This window comes from Trachypithecus francoisi, unplaced genomic scaffold, assembly GCF_009764315.1.
Source record: "Trachypithecus francoisi isolate TF-2019V2 unplaced genomic scaffold, Tfra_2.0 Contig01440, whole genome shotgun sequence".
Lineage (NCBI taxonomy): Eukaryota > Metazoa > Chordata > Mammalia > Primates > Cercopithecidae > Trachypithecus > Trachypithecus francoisi.
The window spans coordinates 27363778-27382187 of record NW_022681431.1 but is presented as its reverse complement, the minus strand read 5'-3'; the positions used below and the strand labels follow the sequence as shown (position 1 = coordinate 27382187).

At 37.3% G+C, this 18410-nt stretch overlaps 1 protein-coding gene across 1 annotated transcript in view; it reads right to left on the bottom strand.

Moving 5' to 3' along the window:
* Positions 1-8368, bottom strand: part of LOC117095166 (disintegrin and metalloproteinase domain-containing protein 5) — a 132889-nt gene extending 124521 nt beyond the window's left edge. Inside the window, exons 1-3 of the mRNA XM_033231875.1 lie at positions 8188-8368; positions 7339-7418; positions 1741-1796 (exon numbers count right to left, since the gene is read on the bottom strand). Coding sequence (XP_033087766.1) covers positions 1741-1796; positions 7339-7418; positions 8188-8242 — 191 coding nt within the window. The 5' untranslated portion in view covers positions 8243-8368. The remainder of the gene's footprint in view (positions 1-1740; positions 1797-7338; positions 7419-8187) is intronic.
* Positions 8369-18410: the final 10042 nt, after the last annotated feature.

Below are 18410 nucleotides of genomic sequence, written 5' to 3'. Positions count from 1 at the left end.
ACCTATAGCTAAATCTATTTTCCAATATTCCTATTGAATATTTTCAGAGATTCAAATTGCTAGCCACATATGGCCAAGGATGACTTTGAATGTGGCCCAAAGCAAATTTGTAAACTTTCTTACCAGCACTTTGGGAGGCCGAGACGGGCGGATCACGAGGTCAGGAGATCGAGACCATCCTGGCTAATACGGTGAAACCCCGTCTCTACTAAAAAAAAATACAAAAAACTAGCCGGGCGAGGTGGCGGGCGCCTGTGGTCCCAGCTACTCGGGAGGCTGAGGCAGGAGAATGGCGGGAACCCGGGAGGCGGAGCTTGCAGTGAGCTGAGATCCGGCCACTGCACTCCAGCCTGGGCGACAGAGCGAGACTCCGTCTCAAAAAAAAAAAAAAAAAAAAAAAAATTATGAGATTTTAAAATATTTTTTTCAGCTCATCAGCTATTGTAAGTGTATTTTACATGTGGCCCAAGACAATTTTTCCTGTGTGGCTCACGGGAGCCAAAAAGACTGGACACCCCTGATCTACAGGAAAAAACACACTTGGGTTTCTCACATGTGCTAAAAAACTGAAATCACCGCTTCCTCACACAAATATATCCCTTGTTCATGTTCCTCAGTTAATTATACTATACCCTATTCATTTTCTTGAGCAACAACTAAATTATCTGAAATTCCTCACTGTTTACCAATCATTCCACCAAATCTGTATTGAGGTCCACCGAATTTTTCTTTCAAGTGCTATCACTGGTGCCATCATTCAAACCACCACCATTACTCACCTAAACTGTATAGTCATATAATTGGTCACCTTAACTCTAACTTTGTCCCCTCAAAAACAGCCTATGAGATTCAATGTGGCTACATAAGTACATACTTAAAACCATTTTTGGCTCCCAATATCTGACCATGCATTCTGAATCTTCTACAACCTGGCCCCTACCTACCTTTCCAGAATCTTTTACCTCTATTTTTCAGAAAATGTGTGCTTCAGTAATTCACATTGGCTTTGTGCATATCAGAAAAGCCACTGTGCTCTATGCTGTACACATAATTTCTTCTCTAAATAGAATGTTGGCTGAGTGTGGTGGTTCACGCCTGTAATCCCAGCACTTTGAGGGGCCAAGGAGGGAGGAATGCTTGAGGTCAGGAGTTCAAGGCCAGCCTGGGCAACATGGTGAAACCCCATCTCTACTAAAAATACAAAAAATTAGCCAGGCATGGTGGTGTACACCTGTAGTCTCAGCTATTTGGGAGACTGAGGCACAAGAACCACTAGAACCCAGGAGGTAGAGGTTGCAGTGAGCCGAGATCACTCCACTGCACTCTAGCCTGGGCAACACAGCAAGACTCTGTCTCAGAGAAAAAAAAAGTGTTCCTCTGTCTTGCCCCACTTCTTTACATAGCTCTGTCTCTTCCCTTAAGATACAAGTAGTCTCTTTCCTCTTCCCTAAAAGCCTCCCCTGACTTCCAAGGCATACTATTTACACATTTATCATATTACCATATTATAATAAAATTATTTGCTTTCTATCAATGTGTCTGAATCTATCGTTCTATATTATAATTCTTTAACAGTGTAATATGTTTTATTCTCTTTTGCATGCCTAGGTTTTTCCTCAATACCCAGTATAGAGTAGGTATCAATATATTTGAATCAAAATGATTCATTCTACTTACACGTACTTTTAGAAATTAAGAAGCCAAAGTATTAAATTTTGAAAGGACAAAATAATTACTCACTGCTTTTTGAGATGGACAAAATATGGCTTTCCTTCTATTGTAATCATGTAAACAACCTATAACAAAATTATTAGAAAAATTCAATAATAACATATGCCAAATAGTGTATCTTCTCCAAATTAGGGTTTAAAATATTGACAAAATTAATAACAACCTGTAACCATTATGTTGGCTTTCCTTCCCACACAGATACTTGGAGCTTCAGAATTCTGCATTGAGAACTAGGTATAAAGCATTCACTTGCCTGCTATTCACTATTACTCACATCTCTGAGGGAGAGGCTTACCCAGTGATTATTATCTTTCAGTTCAGACAGACCCCACCATCAAGGATGTGAGAACCCATTGGTTGTTTACCTAGAGCTCTCCTGGAAGGTAAATTGTCCTGCTCATTGAAAGAGACCCTCCCAAAAGATAGAAGTACAAGAAATGGAATATACCTCCAGCAATATAACATCAAAAGCCATTGCATTTTACTTATCTGTGTGAGCAATCAAACTCCTCTGGAATAGAGTGTAGGAGAGAATACAAGGAGACTAAAGACATGTCTAGAGAACACCATAGAAGACAATACAAAACGCAATGGTCATTAAATTATGTATTTGGTTAATTTTTGACATTTATTTTAGCAAGAGAAATAGCATTTAACAGTTTTCAATTCCTCAACTTTATACTGGAGCATAACAAGGTACTTTGTATCAGGTAAATGTTCTGTGAGGAGTTAGTTGAATGGCATTGTGAAAAGAAGTATAAGTGGAATTTGGAGGGGACCTTTAAAATTGTGCCCTTTAAAATCCTTTGATATTAAACAAATAAGATGAAAATTAAAGGAGAATATGAAAGCACCAATAACATTTAAAATCCACATATCTTACAAAAATAAAACTAAAATAAACCAAAAATGTACAAAACCAACCAATGGGAGGAAAATACTCCCCAAAGATACATTATCTAGAGCCTCCACATCTTTTCATATACAATGCCCAATGACAGAAGCTGAACTGTAACCCCCCAAAAATTCATTAGATGAAGTACTGATTCCCAGCACCTCAAAATGTGACCATATTTGGAGATAGGGTCTAAATGGCTGATGTCATTCTTAACTGTGAGAACCCTGAAGTTTTCCTATTAAATCAGAAAGAAGGCAAAGGACTTCCCCTCTCTCCAGTACTTTTTAATATCATACTGAAAGTCCTAGCTAATGCAATAAAGCAAAAAAAAAAAAAAAAAGTAAATAAAATGGATTCAGATTGGCTAGAAATAAACGTGTGTCCTTGTTCACAGATTACATGATTGTCTACGTAGAAAATCTGAAAGAATCACCAAAAAGAAACCCCAGAACAAATAAACAATTGTGACAAGGTTGCAGCATACAAAGTTAATATTAAAAACTCATTTTCTTTCCTTTATACCAATAATGAACAGGTAATAAATTAAGTAAAATACACAATGTCATTTACATTTCACCCTGAAAAATGAAATGCTTAGGTATAAATATAGCAAAATATGTATTTACGAGAAAAACTACAAAACTAATGCAAAAACTCAAAAAGAACTAACTAAATGGAGGGATATTCCATGTTTATAGATAAAAAGACTCAATATTGTCAAGATGTCAGTTCTTTGCAGTGTCACCCACAGATCGATGTAAACCCAATGAAATTATCAGCAAGCTATTTTATAGATACCAATAAACTGATTTTCAACTTTATATGCAGAGCCAGAAGACCCAAAATAGCCAATATAATATTGAAGGTGAAGAACAAAGTTGGAGAATTGACACTTACCAACTTCAAGACTTACCATAAGGCCAGGCACAGTGGCTCACGCCTGTAATCCCAGCACTTTGGGAGGCCAAGGCAGGTGGATCACCTGAGGTCAGGAGTTCAAGACTAGCCAGGCCAGCATGGTGAAACCCTGCCTCTACTAAAAACACAAAAATTAGCTGGGCATGATGGCAGATGCCTGTAGTCTCAGCTACTGAGGAGGCTGAGCCAGGAGACCAAGAGAATCACTTGAACCTGGGAAGCAGAGGTTGCAGTAAATCAAGATCGTACCACTGCGCTCCAGCCTAGGCAAAAGAATAAGACTTTGTCTCAAAAAAAAAAAAAACAGAAGATTTAGTATAAATGTACAGTCCTCAAAACAGGGTGGTGTTTGCAAAATCATAGACAAATAGTTCAAAGAAATAGAGATCCCAGAAATAGATCCACATAAATATGGTCAATGGATCTTTGACAAAGAAGTCAAGGCAAAACAATATTTTTAAAAGAGAGTCTTTTCAAAAATATGTACTAGAACAATAGTATTGCCACATTAAAAAAAAAAAAATCTAGACACAGACTTTAAATCCCTCACAAAAATTAACTCAAAATGGACCACACATCTAAATGTAAAATGCGAAAACTGTAAAACTACTGGAAATGTTCACTAGAAAAAAAAGAATAAAATACATTGTGTGTAACCACTGTAGAAATTATGTTACGATCTAAAAGAAACAGACTATAACTGCAAGCAGTGTTACAAGCAAATTCTACACAACAGGGAACTGTTAGGGGACGTCAAATCATCAGGAAGCTGTAAGTTAAGAAGGAGGTATGTAATTTAGATGCTTATAATTTATTTCAGGTGAACAACAAATAATTTTAGTATAAGTAAAGCCTCATGTAATATTTCTCTTTTATCTTTATGTGCACATGCATTTAACTGGGTATTCTATGTTTTTATTTACTAAATCTTATAACTGTGTGCCCTTAGGCGCTTTTACTTTTGCAGGTCCTACCCCATATGATACCAAACATATTCAAATAAAATCACATCCCACAATAATTATAATTTTGTTGCTAAAATATATTACAATGTACCTTTTTTAATCATTATAGTTAAAAGAAACACACTGAATTTCCATATTATAAATGACTTTATAAAAATTCTAGAAATTAGACAAGTGAGGAATTCAAAGATTATCAGTGATAAACAATGGAAAGGGAGAGTTGGTATTATTAATCTCAGGAAAAAGGAAACTAAACAAAGATGTAATGTCACCTCTTCTTTCCAGTCAGGAAGGGAAGCTGTCGTAGGGCTGACACACCCAGCATAGCTAAGTAATTCACTTGGGAGGTAGAGCAGGGGGGTGTTCAAAGCTGCATGACAAGCATGTTGGTAAATAACCTTCAGCTACTAGAAGAAGAAAAGGTAAAGAAAGGGTGTATGGGGAAGGGGAAACAATATAAATAGTATATCCTTATGTGAAACAGACAGGAAAGGTTTCTGAAACCGCTAAACCGAAAAAAGATAAATTTGGAGGCCCATAATTGCTAACAACAATAGATTATCTTATACTGGTAGAAACCATGTGAGAAGTATTCTTTTTTTTTTTTTATGTTCAAAAGATACTTTATTTGCCTGTTTTCAAAACAATTTTTCTCCCTTGCTTTAGATAATTAGTAAAAGTCACAGGAGCCAACAAAAGGTGAAGGAGACAACCATCATTCAAGGCCTTTTCAAAAGTGAAAGAGTAGCACTTTTAAAATATCAATCCCAAGAATGTTAAAGAAACAGATTATAGACCGGATGCGGTGGCTCACGCCTGTAATCCCAGCACTTTAGGAGGCCGAGGTGGGCCGATCACGAGATCAGGAGATCGAGACCATCCTGGCTAACACGGTAAAACCCCGTCTCTACTAAATATACAAAAAAAATTAGCCGGGCGTGGTGGCAGGTGCCTGCAGTCCCCGCTACTTGGGAGGCTGAGGCAGGAGAAAGGCGTGAACCCGGGAGGCGGAGCTTGCAGTGAACCGAGATCGCGCCACAGCACTCCAGCCTGGGCCACAGAGCGAGACTCCATCTCAAAAAAAAAAAAAAAAAAAGAAAAAGAAAAGAAAAAACCAGATTACAGAATTTAAACTTTTAAATACTTCTTGAATTAAAAATAAGTCAATATTTGTAATAAAAGCTTGTTTTAACCAGTTATTTAGTTTTGTGTTAGTGCATTTTTTAATATTAAAGACCTATTTCTAGAAAGATTATTATGGTTTCTTTTTAATTACATCCAACTGAATTATACAACCCCTTTAAAAAATTCGTTTTACTAACCTTATTATGACTTACATAGTTCATTTACAACGTGTTTAGACTGTTTTGTCATATATAGCACTCTTTCTTGTACAACCCCATCATTTTTATTTTAGGACAAAAATTTACCACGCAAGATTGTTTCTTATATAAAGTTACTTCCCTTTTTTTAATCAAAAATACCTCTTTATATCTTTAACTTGCTTTATATCTCTTATTTCCTGATTCCTTTACCTTGTTTTACACATAACCCTTATATAAGCCTTGAATTAGACAAAGATATTTTACCTTTAATAAATTCTTAAATTTATTTTAATAATTCTTTAATTCTTTAATTATTAATAAATTATTTAATTCTTAAATTGGAATTGCCCAGATACTTAATATCAATTAACAACCTTAGATCCTAAATTATGATGAGTTTGTTCCATTACATTTTCCTGATTAATTTAGTAATTTAGCTAGATGATTTACAAAAAATTATGATAGCCAATATTTAAAGTTATTTTCCTATTAACCATTTTTATAGCTGTGAATTTCAGGTATTTACTTAAGTAATAAAACTTATGATTAGTTTTAAGGGTATTTATAACAATTATTTATAACAATATCTCAGTATTCAGCTGTTTTCATTTAAGTCAACAATCATAAGCATATACAAGCAAAGATCATTCTGTCTTGGGCTGGGTTTTATAGTTTATAACCCTTATGGCAAATCTTATAGTATTCTGCAGGAATAAACATGAAACTACTTATCAATAAATGCAAACAAAATGCTAACAATTCTAAAGACATTGCTGATATTATTATTTTTTTCTTTTATTTATTTGTTATTATACTTTAAGTTCTAGGGTACATGTGCATAACGTGCAGGTTTGTTACATCATGTGAGAAGTATTCTTCTGCCGAATTATTAGAGAAGGAACTTTCACTACCATTCAATCTTGGATGTGAAATTGACGTGATCATTAACAGATAAACCTGCCCAGAGATCATCACCATTCAGATCCTCACTGACTTAGTGAAAGCTAAGACAAATCTCTAGGGCATCACTAGGGCTAGAACTAGGCTACCAGAAAACCCGGTTATCAAGATAAATAATATCTTAATGCAACCTTTTTAAAAATCAATGCAAAAAAACCATGATGAAAACAATATCAAAATTTTCAAGACAGACAGGATCTGATCCTGTAGTTACATGACTCATCTCACTTGCCTCACCCTAATCCTGGTCCTGGGGGGGATCCAAGTTTTCTGCTGCCTCCTTAAATTTCAAACTTGGGGGATCCTATACCTAGCATTTTGACCCCGAGGGATCTTATCCCTAAAATCCTTCATCATCAACAGAAACACACACACACAGTCTCACACATTCATAAACATCAAAATGCTCCCTCTTGTGAACCTGTTCTCAGCTGTCAACTCTGCCTCCAAGAAGTGCAATCCTGCCCACATTCAGCACCTTTGGTCTTGACATTAAACGCAACTTAACAACATTTCATATTAAAAATATTATCAAAATTACATTATGTTCTGGATCTGCTTTAGCATCCGATGATGAAATCTTCTCTGGAATTGTAGTCTGCAGGAAGATTTTATGAGGATCTAAAAATAAATATAAACTATGTTATTTTGATACCCGTGATCTTATGTTACTCACTTCTCTGATTCTGCATTTGTTTCTCTACATTAGCAGCTATTTTTAATATAATCTACACATCTCGCCCAACACTGTCTTTCTAGTCATTCTTAACTACAAATTTCTGACCCCTTGTCAAGACCTCAAATTTTTATTCTCATTCTCCCCTGCAAATCCCTGTCTACACACACACATACACACACACACACACACACACACACACATACACACACACAGAGTTTGGCGATGGCACAGCTTGACTAAGTTAACGCTAAGTACCAAATTCGGTGTTGTAAACAGATGTGGAAATGAGAAAACACAGATGCATCCAGAAAGTGAGATATTTTGCAGGGACGAATATAGATATTGAATACAAGGATGATCTGCACTTTTCAATGGGGCAGGTGGAGGCTAACAGTTGCCAAATCAGTCAATCCTTGATAAATAGCTTTTTTTTTTTTACGGTGATGCAATTTTTCGTAGAGTAGCAGAATTTTGTATGTGGAAAAAACCATAAATTTCATTTTTGTTCATTTTCTGGATCAGGAAGCCATCCCAAAGAAATAAAACGATTTTCTGTCGGAGGCTGCCTCTCTGCCTTTTTGGCCGCAGACCTTGAGGCAAGGGGCCAGGAGAAAGTGGGAGAGCGTGGAGCCAGGGTAAAGTCTGAGCTGGACCTGGGCGATGGAAAGAGTGAACAAGGTCTCCCTCGGAAGCCTGGATTTCTGGACTTACTGAAGTCTGCATGCATCCCACCAAGTCCCGTGAGAAGCACCAGAAGAAGGAACATGGCTCGCTGTCTTGGAGCCCTGGCGATGAACAGCAGTTGAGACGTTGAGACCTGGAGAGGAGCAGCTCGCGCAGGGCTGAGCGCGCGTGAGGCGGCCCAGAGAGGCGGCGGAGAGGAAAAGCTCACGGAAGAAGCGGGAGGTGATTGGAAGTAGGTAATGCGCTGCTGGCGGGCAGCTGAGCACTCAAGAGAAGTATCTCAGCATTGATAACGCCCGTCAGTTTATTGTTAAAGAAGAAAGGATTCCTAATTGTTAATTCTCAGGTTAGGGTGGTGCCTGGTGAGGCTTTTGCTTCTATCTTTTACTTAGACCATCGCTTTTTTAATTAACTTCCAGTTACAGTGAGAAAAGAAACAAATATAAAAATATTCTGGTTACTGACAGCAATCAAGTTTCTTCCCATTATATACCATGCAAACAGTTTAGCTAGAACCAGGCAAAATGCATGTTTGCAGAAAATGTTGCAAACGCTGTGATTGTAACATTCCAGGGTTGGAGACACCATTATAGGACAGCTATTGAATGCAGAACAGCCCATACAATCCCTGCTCAGACTTTCAACAAATCTTCTCTATTGTCCCAAACTATTACTGCTACATTCTGTATAATCCTGCAATCCCTAGCTTTTATTTCTTTATTCAGACCCTGTAAAATTCTGCTTCTTAGTAGAAGCAGAAACAGTTTGGTTTATTGGGGTCCACAGGCACTCTTTCCTTTGCAAGTCCTAGCACACATCATATTAAATACACTAAAATACAGCCACTTCCCCACATTAACTGTAAATTTTCAGTAAAAATGCTGAAAGCGTGTTTATAAATATGTTTTGAAATTACTTGGATGCAAATCCAAGGGAAGTTATCAGCAGAAGAACAATAACATACAATCTTTTAAAAAGAACCAAGAGACCAAGAAATAAAGTCACAAGACATGAAGTTAATAGTAGAATGGATACAATTGCTTAATGAAGCGGAAATTTGGAATATCAGATTGGCAAACTCTGACAGAAAAGAACAAGAAAAAAAGTAGGAATGCAAAAATAAAATTAAGTTATATGGAAAATAGAAATAGAACTGTCTGTATCTAGAGAATAGCATTTCCAAAAAAAAAAAAGAGAAAGATCAAAATAGGAGGAAATATTATAAGAAATAACAGAAAAGGTTTCTGTACATTTAAAAAGTAAGAGAATGACCTTAGATTGAAAGAACCCAGAGATTACAAACTGGGCATTGAAGAGGAAAACACACACACACATATACACCTGAAATTTAAAATGACACCAAAGAGAAAATTCTAGAATCTTCTAAAGGAAAAGAACAGGTTGCCTACCAAGGAACAAGAATCAAATCAACATTCATAGCCATACTGAATGCATGAAATCAATGGGTTAATATTATTAAATTATTAACTGAAAAGAAATCTGAAATATTATTCAAATGTGAGAGCATGAGTTTTAAAATTTTCTTCAATATATAAGTTCAAATAAAATTTGACGTAAAGATACATATCAGAAAGGCATTTCAGAGAACAAACCACATAAGGAAAATAGAAAATTATAATAAATGATATCACAGTAACAGCAATCAAATATCTTTCCAGAGTTTGTTTATATGTGACAGAAAAATACTAAATCAAATAATGAGAGCATATATACCTAATAACCTAGAAGCATATTTTTAGACAATATGACTACGATGGGAAGAATGGAGAGGGGAAATGTCAAAAGGATAATGTTCTCAATTTGAAACATTCTAACATGTATTTATGTAACTAAATAGCTTTAAAATATATCAACAAAAATTGATAGGAATATAGGGGAAAGCTGGCAAAAGTATCATCAGGATTGGAGATTGAAACACATCTCTTATAATTATTGATAGATCAAGCAGGCAAAATTTAACAAAAATATATGAGAATTGGATGACTCAAATAAGCATGATCTAGTAAACATTTGTACAATTCTAGATCAACTATAGAGAATACACATTCTTCCCAACCACCCACGGAATATTTACAAAATGATCACGACCTAAGTTTTATAATATTTCACCAATTTTAAAGATTAAGCATGTAATTGAGTTTGTATGTTTTCAATTATACTGATAATCACTATATATTAAGTGAACCATTTAGTCAATTTAATATTAAGGAATTATTGATATAGTTGAATTGTAATTACCATTAACTTTCCATTTGCCCTGTCCTTTTTTTTCTCTCCTTTCTTGCCTTCTTTTGGATTGATCATTATTATTTTATTGACATGACAGCTATGTAGTTTTTACATTTTTCTTTTAGTGGTTACCTTAGAATTATAGCATTTACTAAAGATCATCTCCCTATCTTAATATCTACTGATTATCAACCTTAATTACATTTACAAAGTTCCCTCACAGAAATACCTAGTTTTGTGTTTGATTGAATAACTAGGAAACAGGAATTTTGGAGGAACATCTTTAGAACTCTGCCTGGAATAATGTCTTCTAGTCCTTCAGGTCCTTATCAACCAAGTTTAGATATGATTCTTCAGGTGCCATTCTTTGAGGATGAGGTGGTATGGTGTTCTAACAGGTCTTTAAGGTGACAAAAAGGTACAGTCCCCCTGAACCTGCCACAATGTATACAAACTTTGAATTTCTGTTGCTAGGTGTTGCTAGAGTGGCAAACAAATTTCACTGAGTCTTTCCACAACCAAAGATGCCTCACCTGAATTAGGTCACGTGCAACCTGAAAACCCTAAAGTTATACGGGGAAATGAGAGTGACGTTGAAATGATGCATGAGGTTTATCTCTCCATACAAGAAATCACTGATATCCTGGAAACTCACCTCTTATGAAATGCTTTTCTTGGACCTTAAATCTGCTATATGATTTATGGCTGGCTCTATCACCCTCACATCCAAATGTGTAAGGATGGCAAGCACATAGAATACAGTCTGTTGGTATAGATTTAAAGAGAAAGGTGAAAGAGCCTAGTCAAGTAGGCAGAACTGAAGACAGTACTCATGAAATGTACCTGGATGCTAACGTTCCATCAGGCAGCTCCTTATAATTTCTGTTACTTGTCTGTGCCTAATTGTTTAGCTAACCTGTCTGATATTCTAATGACTGGAGAAATTTAATCAGCATTGAACTAGTCTAATTCCTATACATTCAAGTTTCTGACATTTCTAATAGAATTGAAAAACTAATTTCCTATGTGGATGCCCACCACATTTCTAGAATATATTGACCTTGAACAATACTGTTGATCTGCAAACAAAACCTATAGACTCTCTGACATGACAAACACACTGAAAACAATGAAGCAAAGGAGTGAATAAAATGGACATGAAGAAAAGAATATTGCCTTTTGTGGGGTCCAGCCTATGTCAGCTTGAGAACACCTTCAAGTAGCTTATGAGTGAGAAGTTAGCTATAAATTAGTTCTTGCTCCAGGTATCCTCTGTTTCCTAAAATTATTGACCCATACTATCACTGACAGATAGATTGCAATGGGTCACTCTTCATGTTATATCCATAAAGCAGAAAGTATGTTATCACGTCAGCTAATTCTAATTTGGTTTATGCAGAAAGCAAATTCTTCAGCAGCTAATTATCCATGATTCCACAATACCTGTTCAGAAAACACATTTTTGCACCTGTTATCTGTCTTTGGAGAAGGCATATGTATGCCCAAGGTTGGCAGGGCTAGACAAAGTGTCTAGGCAGTTCAGCTGAATTCAGGAAAGTGAACCCGCATGCATAGGCCAATAAATTGGAGAGAGAGACTTGCAAATGCAGTGGCTGAAGGAACCACAGTTCCTCTCTTTAATTCCTCCTGGAGTTAACCTACTGCATGCAAATAGCTGTCATTCTAGCTGAAATGTATTGTAGACCAGCACTAGCTGGTTATAATGTTGAGTGTGAAATCTTTCTTCATCTGTGTCCACAGAGAACAACATGCCAGCAAATAAAGAAAACATAAATACATGGAAATATCTCATGTTCACAGATTGGAAGATTTAATATTGTTAAGGTGACAGTACTACCAAAATCTATCTACAGATTCAATACAGTCCCTATCCAAATCCCAAAGTGGTTTGGTTGTCTTTTTGGGGGGTTTTGTTTTTTATTATTTTTGTTTTTTGCAAAAATAGGAAAATCCATCCCAAAATCCAATTGGATATTTCAAGATTTCTTCAAATAAGTTAAAATTTATATCAAATATGTTTGACTCCATTAAATGGTGTGAAGAAGCTACTTCTATAATACATTAAATATTCAGCTCCCATAAACAGATTCTTCTATCGCCATTAAATTACAGAGAGAAATAATTAGAAAACCGATAGAAACATAAAAGACTGAGACCTGAGAAGCTTACCTTAGATTTTCATCACTTAAAGATAGGATTGGACACATTCTTACACATTTCTGAAATGAGAGACACCAGCAGGAAATGGAATGGAAAGGATGCCTTCGGCTTCACAGCCTCCTCCTGAGCATCCAGAAACACGTAAGAAGCCCATGAGACTCTTCGCCCTTTCTTGAACTTATGAAAAAAAAGAAAAGTTCTTGGATGTTATGAAATTATCAGGCTCACCAAATATCCAGATTTCCGGAAACCATAAGCAAATACCTTCATGATATGTGTTTAAGAAGTTATTCGTGGCAGTCTTTACCAATTGCAAAGAATACAGTCCTCCTGAGAATGAATCCTAGAAATGATAACTGCTTCACTGAAATAAAGGTAGATTGACAATTCATTATTTTCTTGTCTTTCTTAAAAACTAGTGTACTTACTGTATGGCGGTTTCATTTTAAAACAAAATTGGATACCTATAAGGAAGATCATTGCATGCTGTTACAGTTATCACTTTAAAAAAGAAATGTATTCTAGATTTTCAGATATACATTTAAATTAAAGTCATAGAATAGTTTTATTAAGTAGATTAAAATACACTTACTATTACTATAAATCTTCTGTGGCATATCTATTAGCTGAATAGTAATAAATGATCATTGAATAATAGATTATAAAACCACAATCTGAGAGACTGAGACAAAATTACCATACCAGGAATGTTTTCTAACAGAGTGTGAAGGCTTATTTCTATTCTATTCTGTAAGAATTCAGGTAAAAAAACAAATTAAAAGTCCTCAAAAACATGAAATAGGTACATTTGAAGTATTATTTGTACATATTTTATAAATACTTGTATAGTTGAGGTCCTTTGAAGAATTCTCCATTATTCAATTCCCAGAAGTCAACTGCTTTGGTTACTAAAACATCCTGAAAAAATGCAGAATTTCATAAATATCCTGGGGTTTTTTTAATTTCTTTTTTTATTATTATTATTATACTTTAAGTTCTAGGGTACATGTGTATAATGAGCAGATTTTATACATAGGTATACATGTACCATGTTGGTGTGCTGCACGCATCAACTCGTCATTTACATTTGGTATTTCTCCTAACGCTATTCCTCCCCCAGCCCCCCACTCCACAACAGTCCCTAGTGTGTGATGTTCCCCGCCCTGGGTCCAAGTGTTCTAATTGTTCAATTCCCACCTATGAGTGAGAACATGTGGTGTTTGGTTTTTCTGTCCTCGTGATAGTTTGCTGAGAATGATGGTTTCCAGCTTCATCCATGTCCCTGCAAAGGACATGAACTCCTCCTTTTTTATGGCTGCATAGTATTCCATGGTGTATCTGTGCCACATTTTCTTAATCCAGTCTATCATTGATGGACACATAAATATCCATTTTTTACAACGTTATATAACATCAATTTGTAGATGTATAACTATTATGTTAACATAGGTTTTTCTCTAGATAAATATGTAATATATTTGATTTTGTTTCTGCAAGATATGATTTCAGAAATTGACTTCCAAGTTCATACAGCTGTAAATCTGAGTCTGAAATATAATCACATGCTTTAATAGAAAGATGTAATTATCTATAGGTGAGTTCTTATTTTTCCAATAAATAAGGAACTGTTTTGACATTCTTAAATATAAGAAACATCTTAATGGCCTCTAAATTCCCAATGAAGAATGACAACGTGACTTCTATTAAGTATGTTGGAAATGGTTTCTAAAGATGTATCACATCAGATCTGCTTGTTATCCTTTGAAGTTGTTGTTGTTGTTGTTGTTATTGTTGTTGTTGTTGAATTTTTAATTCTTATTGAAGTGGCATCATTGTCTGGGGTAAATACCCAAGGTTCATCGTCTTGCACCAAGGAAATGGAGTATGCAGACACAGAAGCAGGTTTAGGAGCGGAGGTTTAACAGGCAAAAGAGAGAGAAAGGAGAACAGCTCTCTCTCTTATAGAGAGAGAGAGAATGGGACTTCTGACCCTCTTAGAAGTGCACAGGGTTTTATAAACAGGTTTGAGGTGGTGTGTCTGATTTACATAGGGCCCAAAGATTGGTTGGACCAGGTGTGATGTTTACATAATGCACTGGGAAGCTAGCCACCCCACCCTAATCTTTTATTATGCAAATGGGGTCTCTACTTGGCCAGTGCTATGTTGCCTGCTCCTTACTGTGCATGTGGCTGACAAGGAAAGGGGAAGATGGAGCCACCATTTTGAACATGCCTAGTCCACAGGTAGGCCCTTTCCTGTTGGCACATCTGACAGCATTCACCTGTGCAAGCTTCTGGCTTGCCTTTTTATGTCTGCAGCTCGATTTTACAGGTTGCTCTTTGTTAGAAAAGGAAATGATCTGGGGGCTGCTTTTTGTTAAAAGGAAAATCGTACTGAGGACTTCCTTACCGTTACTATTTGCCTAAATAATTTCTTCTTTTCCTCTTCCTCTTCTCCTTCTCCTTTTTCTTCTTCTTCTTTTTTTTTTTTGGAGACAGAGTCTCACTCTGTTTCCCAGGCTGGAGTGCAGTGGTGCCAACTCGGCTCACTGCAAGCTCCGCCTCCTGGGTTCACACCATTCTTCTGCCTCAGCCACACAAGTAGCTGGGACTACAGGCACCTGCCACCATGCCCAGCTAATTTTTTGTATTTTTTAGTAGAGACGGGGTTTCACCATGTTAGCCAGGATGGTCTCGATCTCCTGAACTCGTGATCCGCCCGCCTAATAATTTCTTCTTAACTCCTATGTCACTATGACCTGAATGTGTCCTCCCCAAATTCACATGTTGGAGACTCAATTCCCAATGCAATAGTCTTGGAGATGGGGAGACCTTTTGGAGCTGTTTAGGTCATGAGAACAGCCCTCAAGAATGGGTTGGTGCCATTATAAAAGGGCTTGTAATAAAGACAGTTTGCTCTTTTTATCACTCCTTTCATCCCTTCTGCTAAATGAGGACACAGCATTTCTCCCACTCAGAACTGCAGCAACAAGGCATCATCTTGGAAGCAGAGAACAGCCCTCACCAGACACCCAAATCTTCCAGTCTGGATCTTGCACTTCCCAGCCTTGAAAACTGTGGAAAAAAATAAATTTCTGTTCTTTATAAGTTACCCAGTATCTGATATTTTGTTATAGAAGTACTAAGGGACTAAGACAGAAATTGGTACCAGATAAGTGGGGCATTGTATAACAAGTGCCTAAAACTGTGGGAGCAGTTTTGAAACTGGGTAACGGGTAGAGGTTAGAACAGTTTTGAAGTGAAAAATATATAAGCTAAAAAATATAGCCTATATTATTGTAAATGGAGCATTAAAAACATTCTGGTGAGAGTTCGAAAGAGAAGAGAGGTAGGAAAAATCTTGTTCTTCATAGATAGTACTTGTCATGAACAAATTGCTGGTAGAAATAAGGGCAGTAAAGACTATTCTGATGAGGTCTCAGATGGAAATGAGAAACAAGGTATTAGAAACTAGAGGAAAGGCTGTCCTTGCTCTAAAGTGGCAAAGAATTTGGTTGAATTGTGTCTGTAACCTAGGACTTTGTGGAAGGCAGAAATGGAGAATGATAAACTAGGATTTGTGCTGGAAGAAATCACAAAGCAGCAAAGTATTGATGGTGCCCTGTGTCTTCTTCTGGTTGGTTGTAGTGAAATGCCAGAGGAGAAAAATGAGTTAAAGGTGAAATATATAATCATTAGGGAAGCAGGACATAAAGATTTGGAAAAGAAAATTCTCAGCCTGGTCATATAAAGAACAAAAAGGCTTATTTGGGAGAAAATACCAAGGGTATGGCCAAATGAAATGCTTGATAAGGAGGGTAGCAAGGATAGAAGGAAACAAGATGTTATCCATTGAGACAGTGGAAAATTCCTGTACAGATTCATAAATGACTCTAAAAGCATTTTGGAGATCTTTGATGCTGCTTTTCTCATCACAGGCCCAGAGTGCCAGGGTTTTGAAGGCAGAATGGTTTTAAGGGAGAAGCCTAGGACACCTATGGGACCTCAGGACTGGATACCCAGGGCCACCTCAAATCTCCACCCCCTGCATTCTGGTGCAGTGCTCCATGGCCACTTCAGCGATGGCACAAATGGGCCCAGGTGCAGCTTGAACCACTTGTCTGGAGGATGCACATAGTAAAATCTGGCAGCCTCCACATGGTGCTAATTCTGTAAGTGCACAGCGTGTGTGAGCTGTGGGAGCACCTGTATTTCAAAGGATGCCTCAGAGATCCTTGGGGCCCAGGCAGAGAACTGTCACAGAGCCAGGGGTGCTGAATAAAATCCCCACTAGGGCAATGCCTAGCAGAGCCATGGAGTTAGGGCCACTGCAGAGGGTCTCTGCTAGGGCAGTGTCTAATGGAGCAAAGGTTATGAGGCCACTCTAGAGAGCCCCCACTAGGTAATGTCTAGTGCAGCTGTGGGGACCGGGTCACTCTCAGGCCTACAGCACTGTAGAGTCACCAGTGTACAGCATCAGCCTGGGAAGCTGTAGGAATGCACCTTCAGTGTGTGAGAGCTGAAACATGGACTGCCCCCAGCAAAGTCAGAGAGAAGGGGCTTCCCAAGTCCTTGGAGGCCCAACCCCCTACACCAGTGTATCCACAAGGCAGGAAATGGAGTCAAAAAGATTATTCTCAAGCCTTAAGATTTTATTGTGCTTGTCCTATTGAGTTTTGGACTTACTTGGGACTTGCTACCACTTTCTTCTTGCCTATTTCTCTCTTTTGGAATGGGAATGTCTATCCTATGCCTGTCCCACTATTGTATTTTGAAGGCAGGTAACTTGTTTAATTTAAACAGGCTCACTGCTGCACGTAAATTTTCCTCAGGCTGAATCATACCTTGAGTCTTACTCATTTCTGATTCAGATGAGACTCTGAACCTTAGACTTTTGAGTTGATACCTTAATGAGTTAAAACTTTTGGGCTGGCATGGGGGCTCATGCCTGTAATCCCAGCACTTCAGGAGGCTGAGGCAGGCAGATCACCTGAGATCAAGAATTCGAGACCAGCCCAGACAACACGGTGAAACCCTGTCTCTATTAAAAACACAAAAATTAGCTGAGTGTGGTGGTGTATGCCTCTAGTCCCAGCTACTAGGGACGCTGAGACAGTAGAATCGCTTAAACCTGTGAGACAGAGGTTGCAGTGAGCCAAGATCGCGCCACTGCACTCTAGACTAGGTGACAGAGTGAGACACCATCTAAAAAAAAAAAAAAAAACCTTTTGGAGCTATTGAGGTGGAATAAATGTATTTTTCATGTGATAAGAGCATACATTTTGGGGGCTAAGAGCAGAATGCTACAGTCTGAATGTGTCCCCCAAAATGCATGTGTCAAAAACTTAATCCCCAATGCAACAGTGTTTAAAGGTGGAGGCTTTTGAGAGGCATTTAGGTCATGAAGGTGCCCCTCTCATGAATGGATTAATACCATAATAAAAGGGCTTGACAGAGGGTGTGTGGTCCCTTTTTGCCCCCTTCTGTCCATACCACCATGTAAGGACACAGCATTCCTCCCTCCAGAAGAGCAACAAGGGGCCATCTGAGAAAACAGAGACTGGGCCCTCACCAACCAGCACCATGATCTTGTTGGATTTCTCAGCTTCCAGAACAATGAGAAATAAATTTCTCTTGTTAATATGTGCAAATTTCCCAGTTGGTGGCATTTTGTTATAGCAGCATAAGTGGATTAAAACAAATGGATTTTACTATAGAGTATTATCTTTAAAATCACATTGTCTCTTCTATGTCAAAAGCATTGTTTTCTAATTTTAAAAGTAATATTTTCATACAAACATTGTACAATAAAGTTGAAG